Source organism: Hemiscyllium ocellatum, chromosome 1 (assembly GCF_020745735.1).
Source record: "Hemiscyllium ocellatum isolate sHemOce1 chromosome 1, sHemOce1.pat.X.cur, whole genome shotgun sequence".
Lineage (NCBI taxonomy): Eukaryota > Metazoa > Chordata > Chondrichthyes > Orectolobiformes > Hemiscylliidae > Hemiscyllium > Hemiscyllium ocellatum.
The window spans coordinates 59,295,934-59,318,247 of NC_083401.1; the positions used below are offsets into that span (position 1 = coordinate 59,295,934).

At 42.4% G+C, this 22,314-nt stretch overlaps 1 protein-coding gene across 1 annotated transcript in view; it reads left to right on the plus strand.

Moving 5' to 3' along the window:
- The window catches only part of ube2r2 (ubiquitin-conjugating enzyme E2R 2), a 158,035-nt gene that overhangs the window by 98,686 nt on the left and 37,035 nt on the right, over window positions 1-22,314 (plus strand). Inside the window, exons 2-3 of the mRNA XM_060829589.1 lie at window positions 113-199; window positions 13,249-13,346. Coding sequence (XP_060685572.1) covers window positions 113-199; window positions 13,249-13,346 — 185 coding nt within the window. The remainder of the gene's footprint in view (window positions 1-112; window positions 200-13,248; window positions 13,347-22,314) is intronic.

The following is a 22,314-nucleotide window of genomic DNA, read 5'->3' on the forward strand; positions in this document are numbered from 1 at the left end:
TCTATCAAGTTGTGATTTAATTTTATCTCAAACCTTGGTTCTCTGCTGAGTTAATGTACTCTAGCTAGTTTAAAAGGAGCATATTTTGACCTTGTCTTTTCTTTTTTCTTAGGCTCATCTGAAATTCCCAATAGATTATCCATATTCTCCACCTACCTTCAGATTTCTGACAAAAATGTGGCACCCAAATATTTATGAGGTAAGTTTTTATAAAGTTATAAATTGATGTTTCTTGAATTTTTAAAGTAGTATTTGAAATGACCAGAAGCCTGATGGCTTTGTTTAAAATTTGCCATTTTTAAAAGAAAATGTATCTCATTGTTTCGTCCAATTATCTCCAGGGCTGCTGTTTCTCTCAGCAAAATGCTGCCTATGCTTAAACTTGAATAAAAAGAAAGAACTTGATCGAAATACTTCGAGTCTGGCAGTATCTGTGCAAAGAGAAACAGAATTAATGTTTCAGATCATTAACTTGAGAACCTGCTATTCATAGGCAGAGATCTAGAGGTTTAATTACAGAAATTACAAAAAGTATTAAAGGATAGAAATAATTAAAAGGGCTGATGGCTGGAATCCAAAACACTGGAAGTTTGTTAACTGCTGTGCAGAACTCTGTTTAGATCCCATCTGAAATTCTGGGCACTGTACCTCTGGTAGAATAGATCAGCCCTAGAAGGGAGTGCAACACATTGACCAGTGTGATACAATGGTTGAAATTGTTAAATGTATGAGACCATGTTGCTGAGGTTACCATGAAGATCCCTTGCCCTCAACCTCTTCCCTTGCGTGAGGTGTGGTGACCCCCTAGTTTGAACTGCCAGTCACCCCTCTCTAATTGGAGAGCAGCCCTGTGGTCCCCTAGAACTATGGTGACTTTACAAGGAGCCCCAACAGCTGCAGTCAAAGGGAATTGGGAAGAATAAATCATCGAAGTTCCTCAATATAATGTCCTGTGCCCACGCATCTTCAACTGCTTCCATTCATCATGTAGTCAGAAGTGGGGATGTTCACAGTTCTATTGGTGATTGCACACAATCCACCACTCCTCAGATACTTAAACAGTCGCTATCCATTTGCACCATATATCTCTAGGCAGAAATCTAACCATTGCCTCTTGACATTCAATGGAATCATTATCGCTGAATCCCATCTATCAACATCTGGTGGTTGCCATTGACCAGTTACTAAATTGGATGATCCACATGAACACTGTGGCTACAAAAATCGGAAAAAAAGGAGAAAAGCTCGCAAATCTACAGTATTCTTCTCCAGTCTGCCCAATTAGTGTATTATCTACAAGTCATAAGATGGGAATTCTCTGGATGAATACAGTTCCAATGACACAAGCTTGACACCATCTTGGGCACGCCACTTGAATGATACATCTAACATAACTTTCAATATTCACTCCTTTCAACAAAATAAAATGAAGAATTGCATGTCATCATAGAGTCATAGAGATATACAACATGGAAACAGACCCTTCGGTCCAACCCGTCCATGCCGACCAGACATCCCAACCCAATCTAGTCCCACCTGCCAGCTCCTGGCCCATATCCCTCCAAACCCTTCCTATTCATATACCCATCCAAATGCCTCTTAAATGTTGCAATTGTACCAGCCTCCACCACATTCTCTGGCAGCTCATTCCATACATGTACCACCCTCTGCGTGATAAAGTTGCCCCTTAGGTCTCTCTTATATCTTTCCCCCTCACCCTAAACCTATGACCTCTAGTTCTGGACTCTCCGACCCCAGGGAAAAGACTTTGTCTATTTACCCTATCCATGCACCTCATAATTTTGTAAACCTCTCTAAGGTCAACCCTCCGCCTCCGATGCTCCGGGGAAAACCTCCCCAGCCTGTTTAGCCTCTCCTTCTAGCTCAGATCCTCCAACCCTGGCAACATCCTTGTAAATCGTTTCTGAACCCTTTCAAGTTTCACAATATCTTTCCGATAGGAAGGAGACCAGAATTGCATGCAATATTCCAACAATGTCCTGTACAGCCGCAACATGACCTCCCAACTCCTGTACTCCATACTCTGATGAATAAAGGAAAGCATACCAAACACCACCTTCACTATCCTATCTACCTGCGACTTCACTTTCAAGGAGTTACGAACCTGCACTCCAAGGTCTCTTTGTTCAGCAACACTCCCTATTCCCTAACCATTAAGTGTATAAGTCCTGCTAAGATTCGCTTTCCCAAAATGCAGCACCTCGCATTTACCTGAATTAAACACTACCTACCACTTCTCAGCCCATTGGCCCAGATCCTGTTGTAATCTGAGGTAACCCTCTTTGCTGTCCACTACACCTCCAATTTTGGTGTCATCTGCAAACTTACTAACTGTACCTCTTATGCACGCATCCAAATCATTTATGTAAATGACAAAGTAGCAGACCTAGCACCGATCCTTATGACAGTCCAATGGTCACAGGCCTCCAGTCTGAAAAACAACCCTCCACCACCACCCTCTGTCTTCTACCTTTGAGCCAATTCTGTATCCAAATGGTTAGTTCTCCCTGTATTCCATGAGATCTAACCTTGCTAATCAGTCTCCCATGGGGAACTTTATCAAAAGCCTTACTGAAGTCCATATAGGTCACATCTACCGCTCTGCCCTCATCAATCTTCTTTGTTACTTCTCCAAAAAACTCAATCAAGTTTGTGACACATGATTTCTCATGCACAAAGCCATGTTGACTATCCTGAATCAGTCCTTGTCTTTCCAAAATACAAGTGGTGGATATTTGAAACCAAAACCAAAAATGCTCACAAAACTGAGCAGGTCTGGAAGCATCCAGGATGAAAGCAGAATTCATGTTTTGAATTCAGTGACTCTTGATCAAAATTGATGGCAGCTGGGAAAAACTGGTCTTTATGCTGAAGACAAGGTTGAATGGGTGGGGAAGGTGAGCAGGTCAGTGGTCATGGAACCCAGAGAGAGATGAGAAAGGGGTCGCTAAACAAAGTAATTATGGATGGCAGGCCAGGACAGAAGAGAAGCTGACTAACTGTAATGCGAGCTGAGGGTACCAGAGATTAAGGTCTATGCTGAAAGCAAACCATGTAATGCAATACTTGTCCGAGTAGGTCAAAATGTTTTGGCTGTTGTAAAAGCAACCCATGTCACAACAGGACTGGATAAAAAACATGGAAGGACGGAATGAGTCTCTAAAGTTATTGAGTCTTGAAGTCTGCTGGGTCCCTAAGTGGAAATTGAGATGCAGTTCGTTTGAACTTGCACTGAGGCTTGCTGGAACGTTGCAACAGGCCTGAAACAGAAACGCTGGCGTGGGAACACTGTTATGTTGAAGTGGCAGGCAACTGGAAGCTCTGGCTCAGAATGCAAGTGTTCTTCAAAACTGTCACCCAGTCTGTGTTTCCTCTTCCCAGTGTAGATGAAACCACACTGATCAGCGAATATTGTCGACTAGAGTGAATGAAGTACAGATAAATCACTGCTACATCTGAAAGCTTTTTTCAGAGGCCATGGAAGTTGAGAAAGGAGGAGGTAGACCAACAGGAATTACCACATCTGTGATTGCTAGGGCACGCGTCATGCGGGTGTGGGCAAATGTTAGAAATGGAAGAGGAGTGGATGAGGATGTCCCAGAGGCAGCAATCCCTGTGGAATGCTAGCAAGGGAGGCGACGGGTATGCGAGTCTGGTTGTGAAATGATGAAAACGATGACTTTTAATCCTTTGGATGCAGCAGCTGGTGGGATGGTGAGGCAGGATCAGGGGACCCTATCATTATTATGGGAAAGAGGAAAAGGTATGAGGGCAGAAGTGCAGGAAGTGGGCCGGACAAGGCTATAAGGCCTTGTTGATCACAGCAGTGGGGAATGCTCGGTTGAGGAGAAAGGTGGCTATTTCTGAGGATTCCTGTGGAAGACAGCATCATCAGAACAGATGCAATGGTGAGAAAGAAATTAGGAGAATGGGATGAAGTTAGTACAGAAAATAGGGTATGAAATGTCAAATCAACATAACTGTGGGAGTTGGGTTTACAGTGGATATCGGCTACCACCCTTTCCCCAGAAATAGAAGCAGATGTTGAAAAAGAAAGGGAAGTGTCTAAGATGGACCAGGTGAAGGTAAGGGCAGCGTGGAAATTGGAAGTGAAATTGTTACATATTTTTCAATGTGGAATGAGAGTAGGAAGTAACACCAGGTATGTCATTGATGTACCGGAGGAAGTTTTTGTGTAGGGCCCGAGTAAGATTGGAAGAAGAAATGTTTCATGTACCCCACAAAGAAATAAGCATAACTCGGGCCCCATTGGATCCCTTTGAGCAGAAGAAATGGAGAAGACTGAACAAAATTGTTGTTCACGGAAAGGATGAGCTTAACTAGGTGGAAGAGGTTGGCTCTCTCCCTCTCCCCCCTCTTTTCCCTCCCACATTTTGTCTGGAGCTGCTGTTAGTTCTGATCAAGAGGCGTCAGATTCAATGTTATCTCTTACTTTGCACAAATGCTGCCAGACCGGAGCTTCAACAGAAATTTCTTTTTGTTTCAGTCCCTACATCACTCATAGATAATTGCAACAGTGTTAGCATCTATACGATGTACTGCAGTAACTCAGTGATGCTCCTTTGATAGCACCTTCCAATCTGTGACCTCCACCACTTTGAAAGACGAGGGTAGCAGATGTAAAGCAATACTACTGGACATGACCTCCCCTCCAAGTCTTTCATTGCCACTGAGTCGGAATCCTGGTACACTGTGTGGCACAGTGTGCAAATCGAGGACTGCAATAGTTCAAGGTCACAGCTCATCACCACTTTCAACTGAGTAATTAGGGGTGGGCAATAAATGTTCATTTCTGAATACACTTCAGAAAAGAGAAAGGGAAGTTTGCTTACAATCTACACGAGTGAAATGCTAGGAGCTATTCTTGAGAAGAAAATAAAACACTTAACAAAAAAAATCTGAATGCAATCAGATAGCATCAACTTGTCTTGTTAGAGTGAAAATATATTTGACAAACTTAGTTCTTTTGAGGAAGTAACTTGCCAAATGCCTTTTTGGAAATCTTGAAAAGGCGCCAAATCCAAAGTTCACAAAATTATAGAATTATGATGGAGAAAGAGGCTATTTAGTCCATCACATCTGTACCAGCTCTCCAAAAGACGTAGACTTTGGGCCATGTTCTTGCATTTCCCCATAACCTTGCATATTGTTTCAATTCAAATGTTAACTCATGCCCTCTTGAATGCTTCAATTAAACCTGCCTCCACCATATTTTCAGGCAATGTACTCTAGATATTAAACAAGCTTCTTCTGACATTGCATTCACTTTTTGTGCAAATTATTTGAAATCTGTGATCCTAGTTTTCAATCCTTTGAGTGGGAACAGTTTCCCCCTGTCAGTTCTGTTCATATCCCTCATGAGTTTGAAAACCATCAAATCTCTTCTCAGCCTTATTTGCTCAAAGGAAAACATTCCCACCTTCTCCAATCTACCCTGATAACTGAAGTGTTTTAGCTCTGGCGCCATTCTTTTTCATGTCTTCTACACTCTCCAATGTCTTCATAGCCTAAAAGGTTTAACTACTCTTTTACAAGTTCAGAAATAATCTCCTTGCTCTTGTATTCCATGCCTTATTCATCAGGCCTAGGAGATTATGCTTTATTAACTGCTCCCTGCACCCCTCCTCTTATTTTTAATGACTCGTACACATGTATGCCCAAATCTATCTGCTCCATCTACTACTCACTTCTCCATATTGAAATTCATCTACCCTCTATTCACCCACTCCATCAATTTGTTAATATCCTTTTTAAGTTCTACACTGACCTCCTCACTGTTTATAATGCTTCCACATTTTTGGTATTATTTGCAAACTTACTGACTGTTCCCTGTGTACTAAGGACTTGGTCATTCGTGGTCATGACAGGAAAAAACAAGGATCCCCCTATTGACTTCCGGGAAACTCCACTTCAAACTTTCCTACAATCCTTAATGGCTATTTTAACATTACTGTTTCATTTAAGTCAGCAAACTGTACCTTCAACGAAGCTCCTGTCCTTTTAAGCCTGTGCATGTAACTTTGGTCAAGTCTGTTGAGCAGCATTGTATTAAATTCCTTTTGGATGATCATATGCAGCACATCATCAGTCTTGTGTTACCTGTTCAAAGCACTCCGTTATTTCAAGGAGGTTGAGGTATAAAAATAGGGAAGTCTTAATGCAACTGTAGAAGGTGCTGGTGAAACCACAGCTGGAATATGGTCAGTAGTTTTGGAAAGATGTTTTGTTGGAAGCAATTCAGAGAAGGTTCACTAGGATGATCCATATAAGGAGGGATTCTCTTATGAGCAAAGGTTAAACTGATTAGGACTCTACTCACGGCAGTTAAGAAGACTGAGAGTCCTAATTTGGAGATGCCGGTGTTGGACCGGGGTGTACAGAGTTTAAAAATCACACAACACCAGGTTATAGTCCAACAGGTTTAATTGGAAGTACTAGCCTTCGGAATGCTGCTTATTCATCAGGTGGTTGTGGAGTACACAATTGTAAGACACAGGAGTTATAGCAAAAGTTTACAGTGTGATGTAACTGAAATTATACTTTGAAAAATACCTTGATTGTTTGTTAAGTCTCTCATCTGTTAGAATGACCATTTTAGTTTCACTTCTTTCATATGTAAATCACAATTTTCTTTAAAAGTTGCATTCTCAGGTTAACTTTAACAGTCCAGCCCAGATAATATGTTGAAGGTGTTAGCCCCCTGTGTGCTGTTGTCTGTGCCATAATGTTGAGACTGATTTTAATCTAAAAAGTGAATTAACAGAGTCTTGCATGGATCTGTGCAGTTTTTGAACAAATGTAATTCTGCAAATACAAATTCACCCCAAAACGTATATGTGCATGTGGGTTTGTGTGTCTGGGATGGGGGGGTTTTGAGTGTCTGAGAGAGTTTATATCTGTGTGTGTGTGTGTGTGTAAGAAGGGGTCTAATTCTGTGAGAGGGTGAGTGTGGGAGTGTGTCTCTCTGTAGGAGTGTTTGGTTTGAGTGTCTCTGTATAGGACTGTGTGTAAGTGTGTGTGTATAGGAGTGCCTGTGTGGGGTGGGGGATTGAGTGTCTGTGTGTGTGTGTGTGTGTGTGAGAGAGAGAGAGAGAGAGAGAGAGCGAGAGAGTGTGTGTGTCTGTGTGTGTACGTATATAAAGGGACCTAAGTCTGAGAGGATGTGTGTGTAGGAGTGCCTGTGTGTGTATAGTGTACAGGTGATCACCTGTAATGTGACATGAACCCAAGGTCCCGGTTGAGGCCCTCCCTATGGGTATGGAACTTAACTATCAGCCTCTGCTGGGCCACTTTTCATTGCTGCCTGTCCCGAAGTCCACCTTGGAGGACGGTCACCCGAAGGTCCACGGTCGAATGCCCTGGACTGCTGAAGTGCTCTCCAACGGGGAGGGGGAACACTCCTGTCTATAGATTGTTGTGCGGAGTTTTGGGGTTTTCTTAAAACAAAATAGCACAAATAACACAAATTGTATACAGATATGATATTAAATCATTTAACTTTAATCTAAATGAAATGTTCTCATTAACTTATGACAAGTATTGGAATCATGCCTTCCAGCAGCCCTTCTTGCCCTCCCACACAATTTCTACTCTTCGTTCCATGGCGATCAGTTGACCTCTTGGAGCATTGCTTCGTTTGGGATCGGCAATATTTTTCTTCAGCAGCTTGACGTTATTGAGGCTTTGTTCAGCCAGTTCCCTTGATAGTTCCATAATTAGTACTTTTGAAGCATTTGATAGATTCAAGTTTGTGTCCCTGTGCAGTATCAGTGTGTTGTAAATTTACAGCATGACCATCAATAGCTCCGTCTCTTGCCATAAAGCCACCTTCTGGAGTGCATTTGAAGTTGTCTGTCAAAATTACATTTCACCCAAGCATTCTTAAACGTGAGGCCTGGAAGGCTTGATTCTTTACATGAAGATAAATATCAGAGGCATTTTTGTGGTTCTCCTATTTTTTTTAGGGTACTTTATGGATCCTTTATAAAGAACAATGCAGCACCAATTTTAAATCATCCCTCTTCTCTTCAGCGAGTCATTGGGCCATTTCCTCCTGTGACAGACACCACATTAACTATTTTAAAATGAAAAATGTAACAAGATATCTTGGCAATACATCATTCATTCCAGTGCAACATTTCAAATGTAATTATTTGATCCTTGAGGGCAGGCAAAGAATAACACCAATATACATCCTTAGACAGGAGCTGAGTGCATGACCACATGAAAATAGTTTTTATCTCCCGTGGACATCTTTGGGCTTTCACCCACTGTTTGCTTCCTTGGTACTTTACTCCCTATCCATCTAATGCTTTGGCCCATTGGATATTCAACACTGACCTCTCCAAAAAGTTACGACTCAAACCTACAGTTTCTCTGATGCATGGTGAGTCTGGAACTAGCAAGTACAACTCCGCTAAATTATCCAGTTGCAGGTTTGTACCCTGCTGCTCCTGCAATCACAGATTCTGTTTCTTGAGGGGGTAGTAAGAGAGAGATTAGATGACCTGGAGAAGCCTGAAACTCTACTCGGAAAAGCCATTCCTCAAATTCAAGCTAATGGGGTCACTTTTTGATTTTTTTTTTGTGTTCTGAATTTTTCCAGAGGTGATTGAGGTATATTCACCCAGCTTGACTACATGTTTGAGTGCTGTCAGCAGAATACCAATTCTGATTTTACTTGTGTCTTTGGTTACATAGAAATACATATGCTAATACCCATTTTTGTATTAGTAGCAGGAATAGACAACTTGGCTCCTGTAACCTGCTCTGCTACTCAGTAAGCACACAGCTTACCTGATTATTCCATATTTTCAACTATTCCTGATGAGCCTTTTACCCTTTGCTGATTAGGAAACTATTACTTTGCTTTAAACAAAAGCTTAGTTCCACCATCTTTTGAAGAACGGTTCCAAAATCTCAGAGAAAACATCTCAGTACCTCTGTCTTAAATGGGGAGGCCCTTTTTAAAACAGTGATTCTTAGTTCTTCATTCTCCCATAAAGAGGAAGAATCCTTTCCATTATTACCTTGTCAAGACCCTTCAGGTTCTTAAGTTTCAATCAAGTTACCTCTTACTCTTTTTAACTTGAGCAGGTACGAGGCTAGCCTCTCTAATCTTTGTTTAGAAGGCACCCCACCAATTCCAACTACCAGTTTGGTAAAACTTCCCTGAACTGTTTCCAACACATTGGCCTTATTTAAGGAAGAATGACAATACTGTCCATAGTAATCCAGATGTGGTCTAACCAGTGTCCTGCACCTGAAACAAAACCTCCTTTCTTTTGTATTCAATTCTCCATAGAATAAATAATAATTTATTATGGGGAGGTGATGGCCTAATGTTATCACTAAGTTGTTCACCTGGAGACCCAAATGTTCTGGGAACATGGGTTTGAATCCCGTGATGGCATATGGTGGAATTTGAATTTTTTTAAAAAATCTGGAAGTCAACGAAGACAATGAAATCTGTCGATTGTCAGGAAAAAAACCCATCTGGTTCACTAATGCCTTTTCGGGAAGGAAACTGCTGTCCTTACCTGTTCTGGCCAACATGTGACTCCAGTTCATTTTTTCCACCTTATACTCCTTATGCCAGATTTTCTGTCACAACCTCACTATTCATGTCCGTCATCATTTTATAGTTTCTTCACGACATACAACTGACAACAATAGATTGGAACCCCCAAAAAACTATGGACATGCCTAAATATTTTATTCTAAAATGTGTATTGTGTGTAAATTACCACAAGCTACCTTTAAATCAACTACTTAAGAAACTGCACTGACGATCAAATACTGAAACAATTACTTCAACTTAATTAAGTTAAAAATCTCACAACAGCAAGTGATAGTCCAACAAGCCTTATTCGAAAGTATGAACTTTCGGAGTGCTTCTCATTTGTCAAGTAGCTAGTGGGACAGGATCATAGGACACAGAATTTATAGTCAAAGTGTCAAACAACTAATGCGATGTATTGAACAAACCTAGATTGCTGTTGAGCCTTTAATCACTTAGTCATAGAGATGTACAAGATGGAAACAGACCCTTCAGTCCAACCCGTCTATGCCGACCAGATATCTCAACTCGATCTAGTCCCACCTGCCAGCACGCAGCCCATATCCCTCCAAACCCTTCCTATTCATATACCCGTCCAAATGACTCTTAAATGTTGCAATTGTACCAGTCTTCACCACTTCCTCTGGCAGCACATTCCATATACGTACCACCCTCTGTGTGGAAAAAGTTGCCCTGTAGGTTTTCAAAGTTTGTGAGAAAATTTGTGGCTCGGGTGCTCGTTGTTGTGGTTCTGTTTGCCGAGCTGGGAATTTGTGTTGCAGACGTTTGGTCCCCTGTCTAGGTGAATCCTCAGTGCTTGGGAGCCTCCTGTGAAGCGCTTTTGTGATGTTTCCTCTGGCATTTATAGTGATTTGTATCTGCCGCTTCTGTGGTTGTCAGTTCCAGCTGTCCGCTGTAGTGGTTGGTAAATTGGGTCCAGGTCGATGTGCTTATTGATTGAATCTGTGGATGAATGCCATGCCTGTAGGAATTCCCTGGCTGTTCTCAGTTTGGCTTGTCTATAATAGTAGTGTTGTCCCAGTCGAACTCATGTTGCGTGTCATCTGACTGTGTGGCTACTAAGGATAGCTGGTCGTGTCGTTTCGTGGCTAGTTGGTGTTCATGGATGCAGATCATTAGCTGTCTTCCTGTTTGTCCTATATAGTGTTTTGTGCAGTCCTTGCATGGAATTTTGTACACTACGTTGGTTTTGCTCATGCTGGGTATCCGGTCCTTCGTCCTGGTGAGTTGTTGTCTGAGTGTGGCTGTTGGTTTGTGTGCTGTTATGAGTCCTAGTGGTCACAGTAGTCTGGCTGTCAGTTCAGAAATGCTCTTGATGTATGGTAGTGTGGCTAGTCCTTTGGGTTGCCCTGTAGGTTTCTTTTATATCTTTTCCCCCTCACCCTCAACCTATGCCCTCTAGCTCTGGACTCCCCGATCCCAGGGAAAAGACTTTGCCTATTTATCCTACCTGTACCCCTCATAATTTTGTAAATCTCTATAAGTTCACTCCTCAGCCTCCGAAGCTCCAGGGAAAACAGCCCCAGCCTGTTCAGCCTCTCCCTGTAGCTCAAATCCTCCAACCCTGGCAAGATCTTTGTAAATCTTTTCTGAGCCCTTTCAAGTTTCACAACATCTTTCTGATAGGAAGGAGACCTGAACTGCACACACTATTCCAACAGTGGCCTAACCAATGTCCAATACAGCCGCAACATGATCTCCCAACTCCTGTATTCAATGCCCTGACCAATAAGGAAAGCATACCAAACGCCACCTTCACTATCCTATCTACCTGCAACTCCACTTTCAAGGAGCTGTGAATCTGCACTCCAAGGTCTCTTTGTTCAGCAACACTTCCTGAGGACCTTACCATGAAGTGTATAAGTCCTGCTAAGATTTGCTTTCCCAACATGCACCTCCCATTTATCTGAATTAAACTCTATCTGCCACTCCTCAGCCCACTGGCCCATCTGATCAAGATCCTGTTGTAATCTGAGGTACCCCTCTTTGCTGTCCACTACACCTCCAATTTTGATGTCATCTGCAAACTTACCAACTGTGCCTCTTATGTAAATGACAAAAAGTAGAGGACCCAGCACTGATCCTTGAGGCAGTCCATTGGTCACAGGCTTCCAGTCTGAAAAACAACCCTCCACCACTATCATCTTGTACCTTTGAACCAGTTCTGTATCTAAATGGCTAGTTCTCCCTGTATTCCATGAGACCTAACCTTGCTAATCAGTCTCCCATGGAGAATCTTACTGAACACCTTACTGAAGTCCATATAGATCACATCTACCGCTCTGCCCTCATCAATTCGTTTTGTTACTTCCTCAAAAACCTCACACAAAGCCATGTTAACTATCCCAAATCAGTCCTTGCCTTTCCAAATACATGTACATCCTGTCCCTCAGGATTTCCTCCAACAACTTGCCCACCACCGAAGTCGGGCTCACTGGTCTATAGTTCCCTGGCTTGTCCTTACCACCCTTGGATGCTGGTTTCAATCTATTAACATGTAAATCCCAGAACTACTTTTAAGTCACAGCCCTGAGATAAAGGTGTTATCAGTGCATAAAGAAAAAGTGACATCTCAGCTCAGACAATACATTAAAGGTGTGAAGTTAGTCTGTGTGTATCCCAACCTTGAGTCAGCTTGGTTCTGTTTCCAAAGTAGGAATTTATAAAATTTCACTTTAACTGACTACTTACTGATTGTGTGCTTTCTGAACAAAATAGAATGTATCTGCAAATGCAGATTCATCCCAGACTTGTATGTGCGTGAGAGGGAAAGCATGCATGTGTGCATATAGTGACCATATAAGGCTCAAATTAGCATCTCCTTCTCCACCTACTGTTTACTATTTCTCCTTACTCCCTCTTCAACCACTCCCTGCCCCCACCCCTTCCTAAGCATACATACCAACTTTTTCCTAGTTACAATCAGTTCTAAAAAAGGGTCATTGGACCCAAAAGATTCATTCTGCTTTCTTTCCACAAGTGCTGCCTACCTGCTGAGTTTTTCCATCAGTTTTTGTTTCTGATTTTCAGCATCGACAGTTCTTCTGTTTTTGTTTTGTGACGCCACTTCCCAAAATGCATAATGTGGGAGCGGGGGAGGAAATCAAAATGAATTCAAAAAAGTGCCATTTTCCATGTAGTAGAAACAGTGAATTAAACATTTCCTGTTAAATTTAAATACAGTATGTTCTGTTATAACAAGCAATTCTTCCAAGTGAACTGGCTATAACCCAATTGAAGAATTTCAACTATTACTTGTAGAACATGAACCTTCCTTACCTATATTGGCTACAATGTGATCCCGGTCCCATTAGTTTAAATGGTGCTGCTATTATGCAATTTTCTTATCATACAGAAACACACGAGAACGAAAGTGTCGCATCATATCCGAACTGAGTGTCGTAAAATAACACGATAAATACTAAGATGTGGGCGTCAAAATTAGGGAAAGTTATTGAGATATAGCCTTGTCATGGTAAGTGACAAAGCAGGTGTTCACCTGAAGTGCAATGGTGAGCCACTGCTAATAGTAATGTTAACTGACAATCATAATAACTTATAAAGTAATCAGTCTATGACATTACTCGAAGGATTTATTTGACCGACTTGGAATATTTTGCTTTTAGAATGGAGATGTTTGCATTTCGATCCTTCATCCTCCAGTAGATGATCCTCAGAGTGGTGAACTACCTTCTGAAAGGTGGAATCCAACTCAAAACGTCAGGTAGGGTATTCGCTATTGATTTTAAAAAAACAATTTATTAGGATTTGTTCTTCTGTAATTTGTATGGCCAGTTTACAAGGTTTTCCTTTAACATAATAAGTTAAATTCTCTAAATGCATTTTCTGGTTTGGTGGTGATTGCGATATATTTCTGAAGCAAGCCTTGCAACTCAGATATTATAATTTGCGGGATCCTATTTTGACTGAAGAGCTGCAGAAATAGGAAGCTTAAATTTTCCGTTGAAGCTAAAGTACATTGTTACATAATTTGTGTAGTCTGGATTTTCCTGTGAGCAGCAAAAAAAAACAGCTTTCACTCATCACCTTGCATATAGTTACCTCGAGACTTTTTAAAGACTTATTCACAAATTTTAAATATAGGTCATTCTGCTACAATGCAACAGTTATGTTTCTCTGCAATCTCGCACTATAGAAATCACATTATGGAAAACCACTGGAGAAGATCATTAATAGAAATTGGTTATACCCATTCAGCAGAATGTTGTGTTATCCAAGCAACGCGTTATAGCCAATTTGCTCTGGCGCAATGTGCATTATAGCAAAGCAACCTGTAATTACATTTTATTCATTGTAGGCAAAAGTGAGGACTGCAAATGCTGGAAACCAGAGTTTAGATTAGAGTGGTGATGAAAAAGCACGGCAGGTCAGGCAGCATCCGAGATGCAGGAAAGTCAACGTTTCGGGCAAAAGCCCTTCATCATTCCTGCTCCTCGGATGCTGCCTGACCTGCTGTGCCCTTCCAGCACCACTCTAAACTTTGATTCATTGTAGCCCACTCTATATGATTTTGCTGGCATCTATGAGAGGGTGAAGCAGTAGGAGCACATTCACAATTAGGAATTGTCATTGAGATTGCAATGATAAATTAAAATTACAATTAAGTGTATTGGATTAAAAAACAGGATTGTATGTATGGCATTATGGAAGAGAATAAGGGAAATGAGCTGAAAGAATTGAAGAAAACTAGCATTTTCTTTATATTTACTAATGGAATGTGGGCAAAGCTGGCTGGCCAATTTGTATTGCCAGTCCCTAGCTAGTCTTAAGAAGATGGTGGTGAGCTGCCTTTTTAAACTGCTGCAGTTCACATGCTGTAGAATGACCCACAATGCTGTAAGGGAGGCAATTTCAGGATATTGACTCAGTGACAATGAAGGAATGGTGATAGATTTGTTGGAGGTGAACACATCCATGTAAGTGGGAAGTATTACATCATACTGCTGATCCGCCTTGATGATGGACAGGCTTTGGTAGTTGGTATTCCCAGTCACCACAGCACTCCTACCCTCTGACCTCTTATAGCCATTTTGAGTTCAGTTGAGTTTCTGGTCAATGGTAATACCGAGGATTATGATGGTAGGGAATTCAGTGATTGTAACACCATTTGAATGTTGAGGGGTAGTGATTAGATTATCTTATTGGAGATGGTTGTTGCCTGACATTTGTGTCGCACACATATTACTTGTCAGCAATATTGTCCTGATCTTGATGCATTTGAACAAAGGCTGCAACTGTATGAGTCGTTGCAAATGGTGCTGAACACTGTGGAGTCATCGGTAAACACCCCCACTTCTTACCTTATGAAGCAGCTGAAGATGGTTGGGAATAGGAGAGTACTTTGAGGAACTCTCATAGAGACGTTCTGGAAGAAATAAGTGACTGACCTCCAACAACTGCAACCATCTTCCAATGTACCAGGTATGACCCCAACTAGCAGAGGGTTTGCCTCTTGATGCCCATTGATTCCAGAACTTTTTGGGCTCCTTAATGCAGCCTTGAAGTCAATGGCTGTTACTCTCACCTAACTTCTGGTATTCAACTCTCTTTTTTTTTGTATTTATTTATCCATGTTTAAACCAAGGCTGTAATGAGGTCAGGAGCTGAACAGCCCCGGCAGAACCCAAACTGGGCATCACTGTACAGGTTATTGCTGAGCAGGTGCTGCTTGATAGCAGTGTTAATGTTACCTTATGTCACTTTACTGATTGAGAGCATGCTAATGGATGGTAATTGGCCAGGTTGGATTTGTTCTCCTTGTATACAGAATATACCTGGATAGCTTCCCAATTCATCAGGTAGATGCCAGTGTTGTAACTTTACAGGTCATTCTGCTATAATGCACAAATTGGCTATAACATGATTGATGAATTGTGGACATTGTTTGGATAACGTGAACTTTTTGCTGAATGGGTAGAGCAATTTTCCATTTGCGGTCTTCTACAGTGTTTAGCGGTTTTCCATGACACAATTTTCTAAGGCGTGAGGTTACAGAAGAGCACAACTGTCGCATTATAGCAGAACGACCTGTAGTGGAACAGTTTGGCTCGGGGAGCGGCAAGTTCTGGAGCACAAATTTCAGTCTGATTGCCGGAATGTTGTCAGGGGCCAGAGCCTTTGTCTTATCCAGTGCTTCCAACGGTCTTTTGATGTCATGTGGAATAAATCTAATTGGCTGAAGACTAGTATATGTAATGCTGGGATCCACTGAAGGAGGCAAGATGGACTATCCATGTGTTAGTTCTAGTTAACGGTTGCTACAAATGCTCCAGCTTTATATTTTGCAATTATGGGCAGCACGGTGGCACAGTGGTTAGCACTGCTGCCTCACAGCGCCTGTAGACCCGGGTTCAATTCCCGACTCAGGCGACTGACTGTGTGGAGTTTGCACGTTCTCCCCGTGTCTGCGTGGGTTTCCTCCGGGTGCTCCGGTTTCCTCCCACAGTCACAAAGATGTGCGGGTCAGGTGAATTGGTCAAGCTGATTTGCCCGTAGTGTTAGGTAAGGGGTAAATGTAGGAGTATGGGTGGGTTGCGCTTCGGCGGGTCGGTGTGGGCTTGTTGGGCCAAAGGGCCTGTTTCCACACTGTAAGTCTAATCTAATCTAATTATATCGGTCTCTTCCATTATTGAAGATGGGGATATTCGTGAAGCCTTCTCTTCCAGTGAGTTGTTTAATTGTCCATCACATTCATGACTGGATGTGACAGGATTCCAGAACTTAGATATGATTTGTTGTGTGTGGGATCAGTTCTTATGCTCTTTGGCATGCAAGTAGTCTTGTTTAGTAGCTCCACCAGGTTGACACCTCATTTTCAGGTATGCCTGCTGCTGGCCCTGGCATGCCCTCCAGCACTCTCCATTGAACCAGAGTTAATCCCCTGGTTTGGTGGTATTGGTTGAGTGGGGAATATGCTAGGCCATGAGATTGCAGATTTGGCTGGAGTGCAGTTCTGCTGTAGATGGCTCACAGCATCTCATGGATGACCAGTCTCCAGTTGTTCGACCTGTTCAAATTGTGCTCCATTTATCATGGTGATAGTGCTACACAGCACATTGGAGGGTATTCTCAGTGTGAAAGTGGGACTTTGCCTCCACAAGACTGTGTAGTGCTCACTCTTAATGATACGGTCATGGACAGAAACATCTACAGCTGGCAGATCAGTAAAGATTAAATCAAGGTGTGTGTTTTTTTTTTCCCTTGTTGATTCCGTCGCCATCTGCTGCAAACCCAGTCTAACAGCTTTGTCTTTTAGGACCCTACAGCTCAATCAGTGTTGCTGCTAAGCCACTCAATCTGAGCAGGAGATTTCCTTATTTGTGTTTAACCTGAGGCTGTGAGACTTCATGAAGTCCAGAATAGATGCTGAGGACTCAGAGCAACTCCTTCCTGACTGTGCATCAGCTCTTCCAATTTTGACACTAACCTCCAAATGGTCTTAAGGAGAACTTTGCAGGGTCAACAGGATTGTTTCTGCTATTGCCTTTTTTGGTGCCTCAGTTGATACTAGGTGATCGTCTGTTGATACAACTGAGTGTCTTGCTAACCCCCATTTGAACACAGTTGAGAGTCAATCATATTGCTGTGGGTCTGGTGTGGATGGCAAATTTCCTTCCCTGAAGGTAATTATCGAGCCAGGTGATTTTTTTTTTTCTGAAAATTGAGAATGATTTCATGGACATTATGTAGATTATTCACTCCAGATTTTTTAAAATTAAATTCAAATTTAATTATCTGCTGTGGTGGGACTTGAACCCAGGTCCCCAGAACATTAGTTGAGTTTCTGGGTCAATAGTCGAGTAGTAATAGCAGTAGACCATCACCTCCCCCTTCTGAGATACTGAAGTCTAACACTTTGAAAATCACTTTTTCAGGGCAGCAGTGTTCATTCAATTGCAATTATGACCTTTTACACCATTAAAATTCAACTGCTCTGACCATATGGAGACGATGTAGAAGCAGAATTAGGCCCATTCGAGTCTGTTTCATCATTCAGTGAGATTGTTGTTCATCTGACAATCCACAGCTCTACTTGCCTGCTTTATCCCCTATACCCCTGGATATCCTGACTGATCAAAAATCTCTGTCTTAAACGTACTGATCAACCCAGCCTCAACTGCCTTCTGAGGTCAAGAATTCGCAGTATTGACTACCCTCAAAAAACAAAGTCTCCTTATCTGTCTAATATGGGCAACCTCTTGGACTAGACTCTCCCACAAGCGGAAACAACCTCTCCGTATTGCACATTCTCCCCTTTTTCTATTTCTGTTTCCTCCAGGATGCTGCAGGTTCCTCCCAAGGTCCAGAGATGTGCAGGTTTGGTGGATTGGCCGTGCTAAGTTGTCCGTAGTGTTCAGGGTTGTGCCACAGTATCAATTCTGATTTAGAGAAGAGTGTTAGAAGGATTACCCATGCAAAGTGCAGGGTTACAAGGAAGTGATGATTCTAAGTGAGATGTTCTTAGTAGGGTGGGCATGGACTCGATGGGCTGAATGGCCTGCTTCCACAATGTAGGGATTCTACGATTGTATGTCTATCCTGTCAAGCCAATTAAGAATCCTTCATGTGTCAGTAAGGTCTTTCATTCTCCTAGACTCCAATGACTGCTGGCCCAACCTATTAAATGTCTCCTCACGACAGTCCCTTCATATCTGAATCAACCTATTAAACATTCGCAAGACTATTTCCAATGCCGGTATCTCTCCCCTTAAGGGGACTAAATCTGTTCACAGGATTCAAGGTGTGGTCTGACTAGTGCTTTGTGTAGTTTTAATACTTGTTCTTTGAGAAATGAAGCCCAACAGTCCATTTGTTTCCCTGCTACCTGAACCTGGATGCTAGCTTCCCCCAAATCCCTCCTTGCTGCAGCATTCTGCTGTCTTTCCTATTTAATATTCACCTCTTTCTGTAAAACTGTAATGTAATTTTTGAACATTATATCCTATCTCTCAAGTTTTCCAGCTCTCAACGTTTTTATAGACTCTTGTCATTCCTCACTACTTCCCTTCCCATCTATTTTTGTATCATCTACAAAGTTGGAGAGAGTACATTCATTTGCCTCATCCAGATCGTTAACATGTAAAGAATTACAGCCACAGCACTGATCCTTGTGGCAATCGACTGCTTGCAGATTGTCATCCTGCAAGTGCCCCCTTTATCCTAATTGTCTTCTGTTACTTAGTCAATCCTCTATGTAGACTTTTTAAACTGTTCCCAACATCATGGAGTCTTAAGAAAGAAATAGATAAATTTCTCATGAAAAATGGGATAAAGGGCAATGGAGACTGGCAGGAAGGTGAAGTTGAGATCTGAAGATCAGTCGTGATCGTGTTAAATGGCAGAGTGGGCTCAAAAGGCTGAATTGTCTACTCCTGTTCAAATTCCTATGTCCGTGCCATGTGGAACTTGCTGCCTCCATCAAATTGTTTAACTGTCTACCCTTAGTCAAAACTGGATATGGAAGGATTGCAGAGCTTAAATCTGATTGGGTTGGTTGTGGGATTGCTTAGCCCTGTCTATCATTTGCTACTTATGCTGTTTGTATTGCAAATAGTGCTGTTTTGTACTTCACCAGGTCAACACCTCTTTTTAGGAATAACTGGTGATCATGAGATCCTGCAATCTTCACTGAACCAGGATTGAAACCCTAGCTTGTTAGTAATGGTAGAATAGCAGATATGCTAAGCAGTGAAGTAGCAGTTAGTGTTGGAATACAGTTCTGCTGCTGATGGCCTCATAGATGCATAGTTTTGAGTTCCCAGACATGTTCAAATTAGGAGGGGCAATAACTCACCCCTCTTGGGGTCACACCTAGTGCAAAAGAAGATGCTTGTTGCAAGTCGGTCATCTTGGCTGAAGATATCTCTGTAGGAATTTCTCCAGGCAGTGTTCTTGGCCCAAACATCTCAGCTGTTTCATTGATCGATCTTCCATCAGCAGATTCTAATTGTAAATGTATGCTGATTGCATAAATGTTACATATAGTCTCGTCCTGACTGTCACTAAAGTGCTGCTCATCTATCACCTTGGATGGCACAGTGGCTCAGTGGTTAGCACTGCTGCCTCACAGCGCCAGGGACCTGGGTTTGATTCCAACCTCAGGTGACTATCTGTGTGGAGTTTGCACATTCTGCCCGTGTCTGCGTGGGTTTCCTCCGGGTGCTCTCGTTTCATCCCACAGTCCAAAGATGTGCAGGTTAGGTGAATTGGCCATGCTAAATTGTTCATAGTGCTCAGGGATGTGTGTGTTAGGTGCATTAGTCAGGAGTAAATGTAGAGTAATAGGATAGGGCAATGGGGCTGGCTGAGTTACCCTTCGGAGGGTTGGTGTGGGCCGAATGGCCTGTTTCCACACTAGGGATTCTCTTGAACACATATCTCTGGCGTCATTGTTCAGAATTAGGTCCAGCAATGCACTGCCCTTTTATTGGACCTTCTTCATATTGACGTGAAAAGTTCTCTTGGATCAGAAATCGGCTAGCTGAAAGAAATTGGCTAGGTGATGGTTGATGAGAAATATTCATTCTGGAGTTCAGTTACTAGTGGGATACTGCAAGGACCTGTTTTGGGTCCACTGTTGTTTGTCATTTATATAAATGACCTGGATGAGGGCATAGAAAGATGGGTTAGTAAATTTGTGGATGACACTAAAGTTTGGTGGAGTTGTGGATATGATGAAGGATGTTGTAGGTTACAGAGAGACATACATAAGCTGATAAGCCTGGCTGAGAAGTGGCAAATGGAGTTTAATGTGGAAAAGTGTGAGGTGATTCACTTTGGAAGGAGTAACAAGTGGAGAGTACTGGGCAATTGGTAAGATTCTTGGTAGTGTAGATGAACAGAGAGATCTTGGTGTCCAGGTACATCCTTGAAAGTTGCTACCCAGGTTGTTAAGACATACGGTGTGTTAGCTTTTATTGGCATAGGGATTGAGTCTCGGAACCATGACATCATGTTGCAGCTGTACAAAACTCTGATGTGGCCCATTTGGAGTATTGCGTACAGTTCTAGTCACCGCATTATAGAAAGGATGTGGAAGCTTAGGAAAGGGTTCAGAGGAGATTCACTATAATTGTTGTGGTTCTGCTCGCCGAGCTGGAAGTTTTTGCTGCAAACGTTTCGTTCCCTGGCTAGGGAACATCATCAGTGCGGTGGGAGCCTCGTGTGAAGCGCTGCTTTGATGTTTCTTCCGGTATTTATATTGGTTTGTTCTTGCCGCTTCCGGGTGTCAGTTTCAGCTGCAGTGATTTGTATCTGGGGTCCAGGTCGATGTGTCTGTTGATGGATGTTCTTGCCGTTTCCGGGTGTCAGTTTCAGCTGTAGTGGTTTGTATATGGTGTCCAGGTCAATGTGTCTATTGATGGAGTTTGGGGATGAATGCCATGCTTCTAGGAATTCTCTGGCTGTTCTCTGTCTGGCTTGTCCTATGATAGTGGTGTTTTCCCAGTCAAATTCATGTTGCTGGTTGTCTGAGTGTATGGCTACTAGAGATAGCTGGTCGTGTCGTTTTGTGGCTAGCTGATGTTCGTGGATGCGGATTGTTAGCTGTCTTCCTGTTTGTCCTATATAGTGTTTTGTGCAGTCCTTGCATGGTATTTTGTAAACTACGTTAGTTTGGCTCATGCTGGGTATTGGGTCCTTTGTTCTAGTGAGTTGTTGTCTGAGCGTGGATGTTGGCTTGTGTGCTGTTATGAGTCCTAAGGGTCGCAGTAGTCTGGCTGTCAGTTCTGAGACACTCCTGACGTATGGTAGAGTGGCTAATCCTTTTGGTTGTGGCATGTCCTCGTTCCGTGGTCTATCTCTTAGGCATCTGGTGATAAAGTTGCGTGGGTATCCGTTTTTGGCGAATACCTTGTATAGATGTTCCTCTTCCTCTTTTCGCAGTTCTGGTGTACTGCAGTGTGTTGTGGCCCTTTTGAATAGTGTCCTGATGCAGCTTCGTTTGTGTGTGTTGGGGTGGTTACTTTCATAGTTTAAGACTTGGTCTGTGTGTGTTGGTTTCCTGTGTATCCTTGTGGTGAATTCTCCGTTGGGTGTTCTCTACTAACACGTCTAGGAATGGGAGTTGGCTATCCTTTTCTTCTTCTCGTGTGAATCGGATTCCTGTGAGTGTGGCGTTGGTGATTCTGTGTGTTTTTTCTATATCTGTGTTTTTGATGATTACAAAGGTGTCATCAACATATCTGATCCAGAGTTTGGGTTGGATTTGTGGTATGGCTGTATGTTCTAATCTTTGCATAACTGCCTCTGCTATGAGTCCCGAGATTGGTGATCCCATGGGTGTTCCGTTGATTTGTTCGTATATCTGACTGTTGAATGTAAAGTGTGTGGTGAGGCACAGGTCCAGTAGTTTAAGTATGCCGTCCTTGTTGATAGGTTCGGCCTCCTGTGTTCTGTTATGTATGTCCAGTAGGTTGGCTATTGTTTCTTTGGCTAGGGTTTTGTCAATTGAAGTGAACAGTGCCGTCACGTCGAATGATACCATGGTTTCTTCTTTGTCTATGTGTGTCTTCCTGATGACGTCCAAGAATTCCTGTGTTGATTGTATGGAGTGTTTGGATCCGCTGACTAGGTGTTTCAGTTTTTGTTGTAGTTCTTTGGCCAGTTTGTATGCTGGTGTCCCTGGTAGTGATACTATGGGTCTGAGTGGGATGTCTGGTTTGTGTACTTTG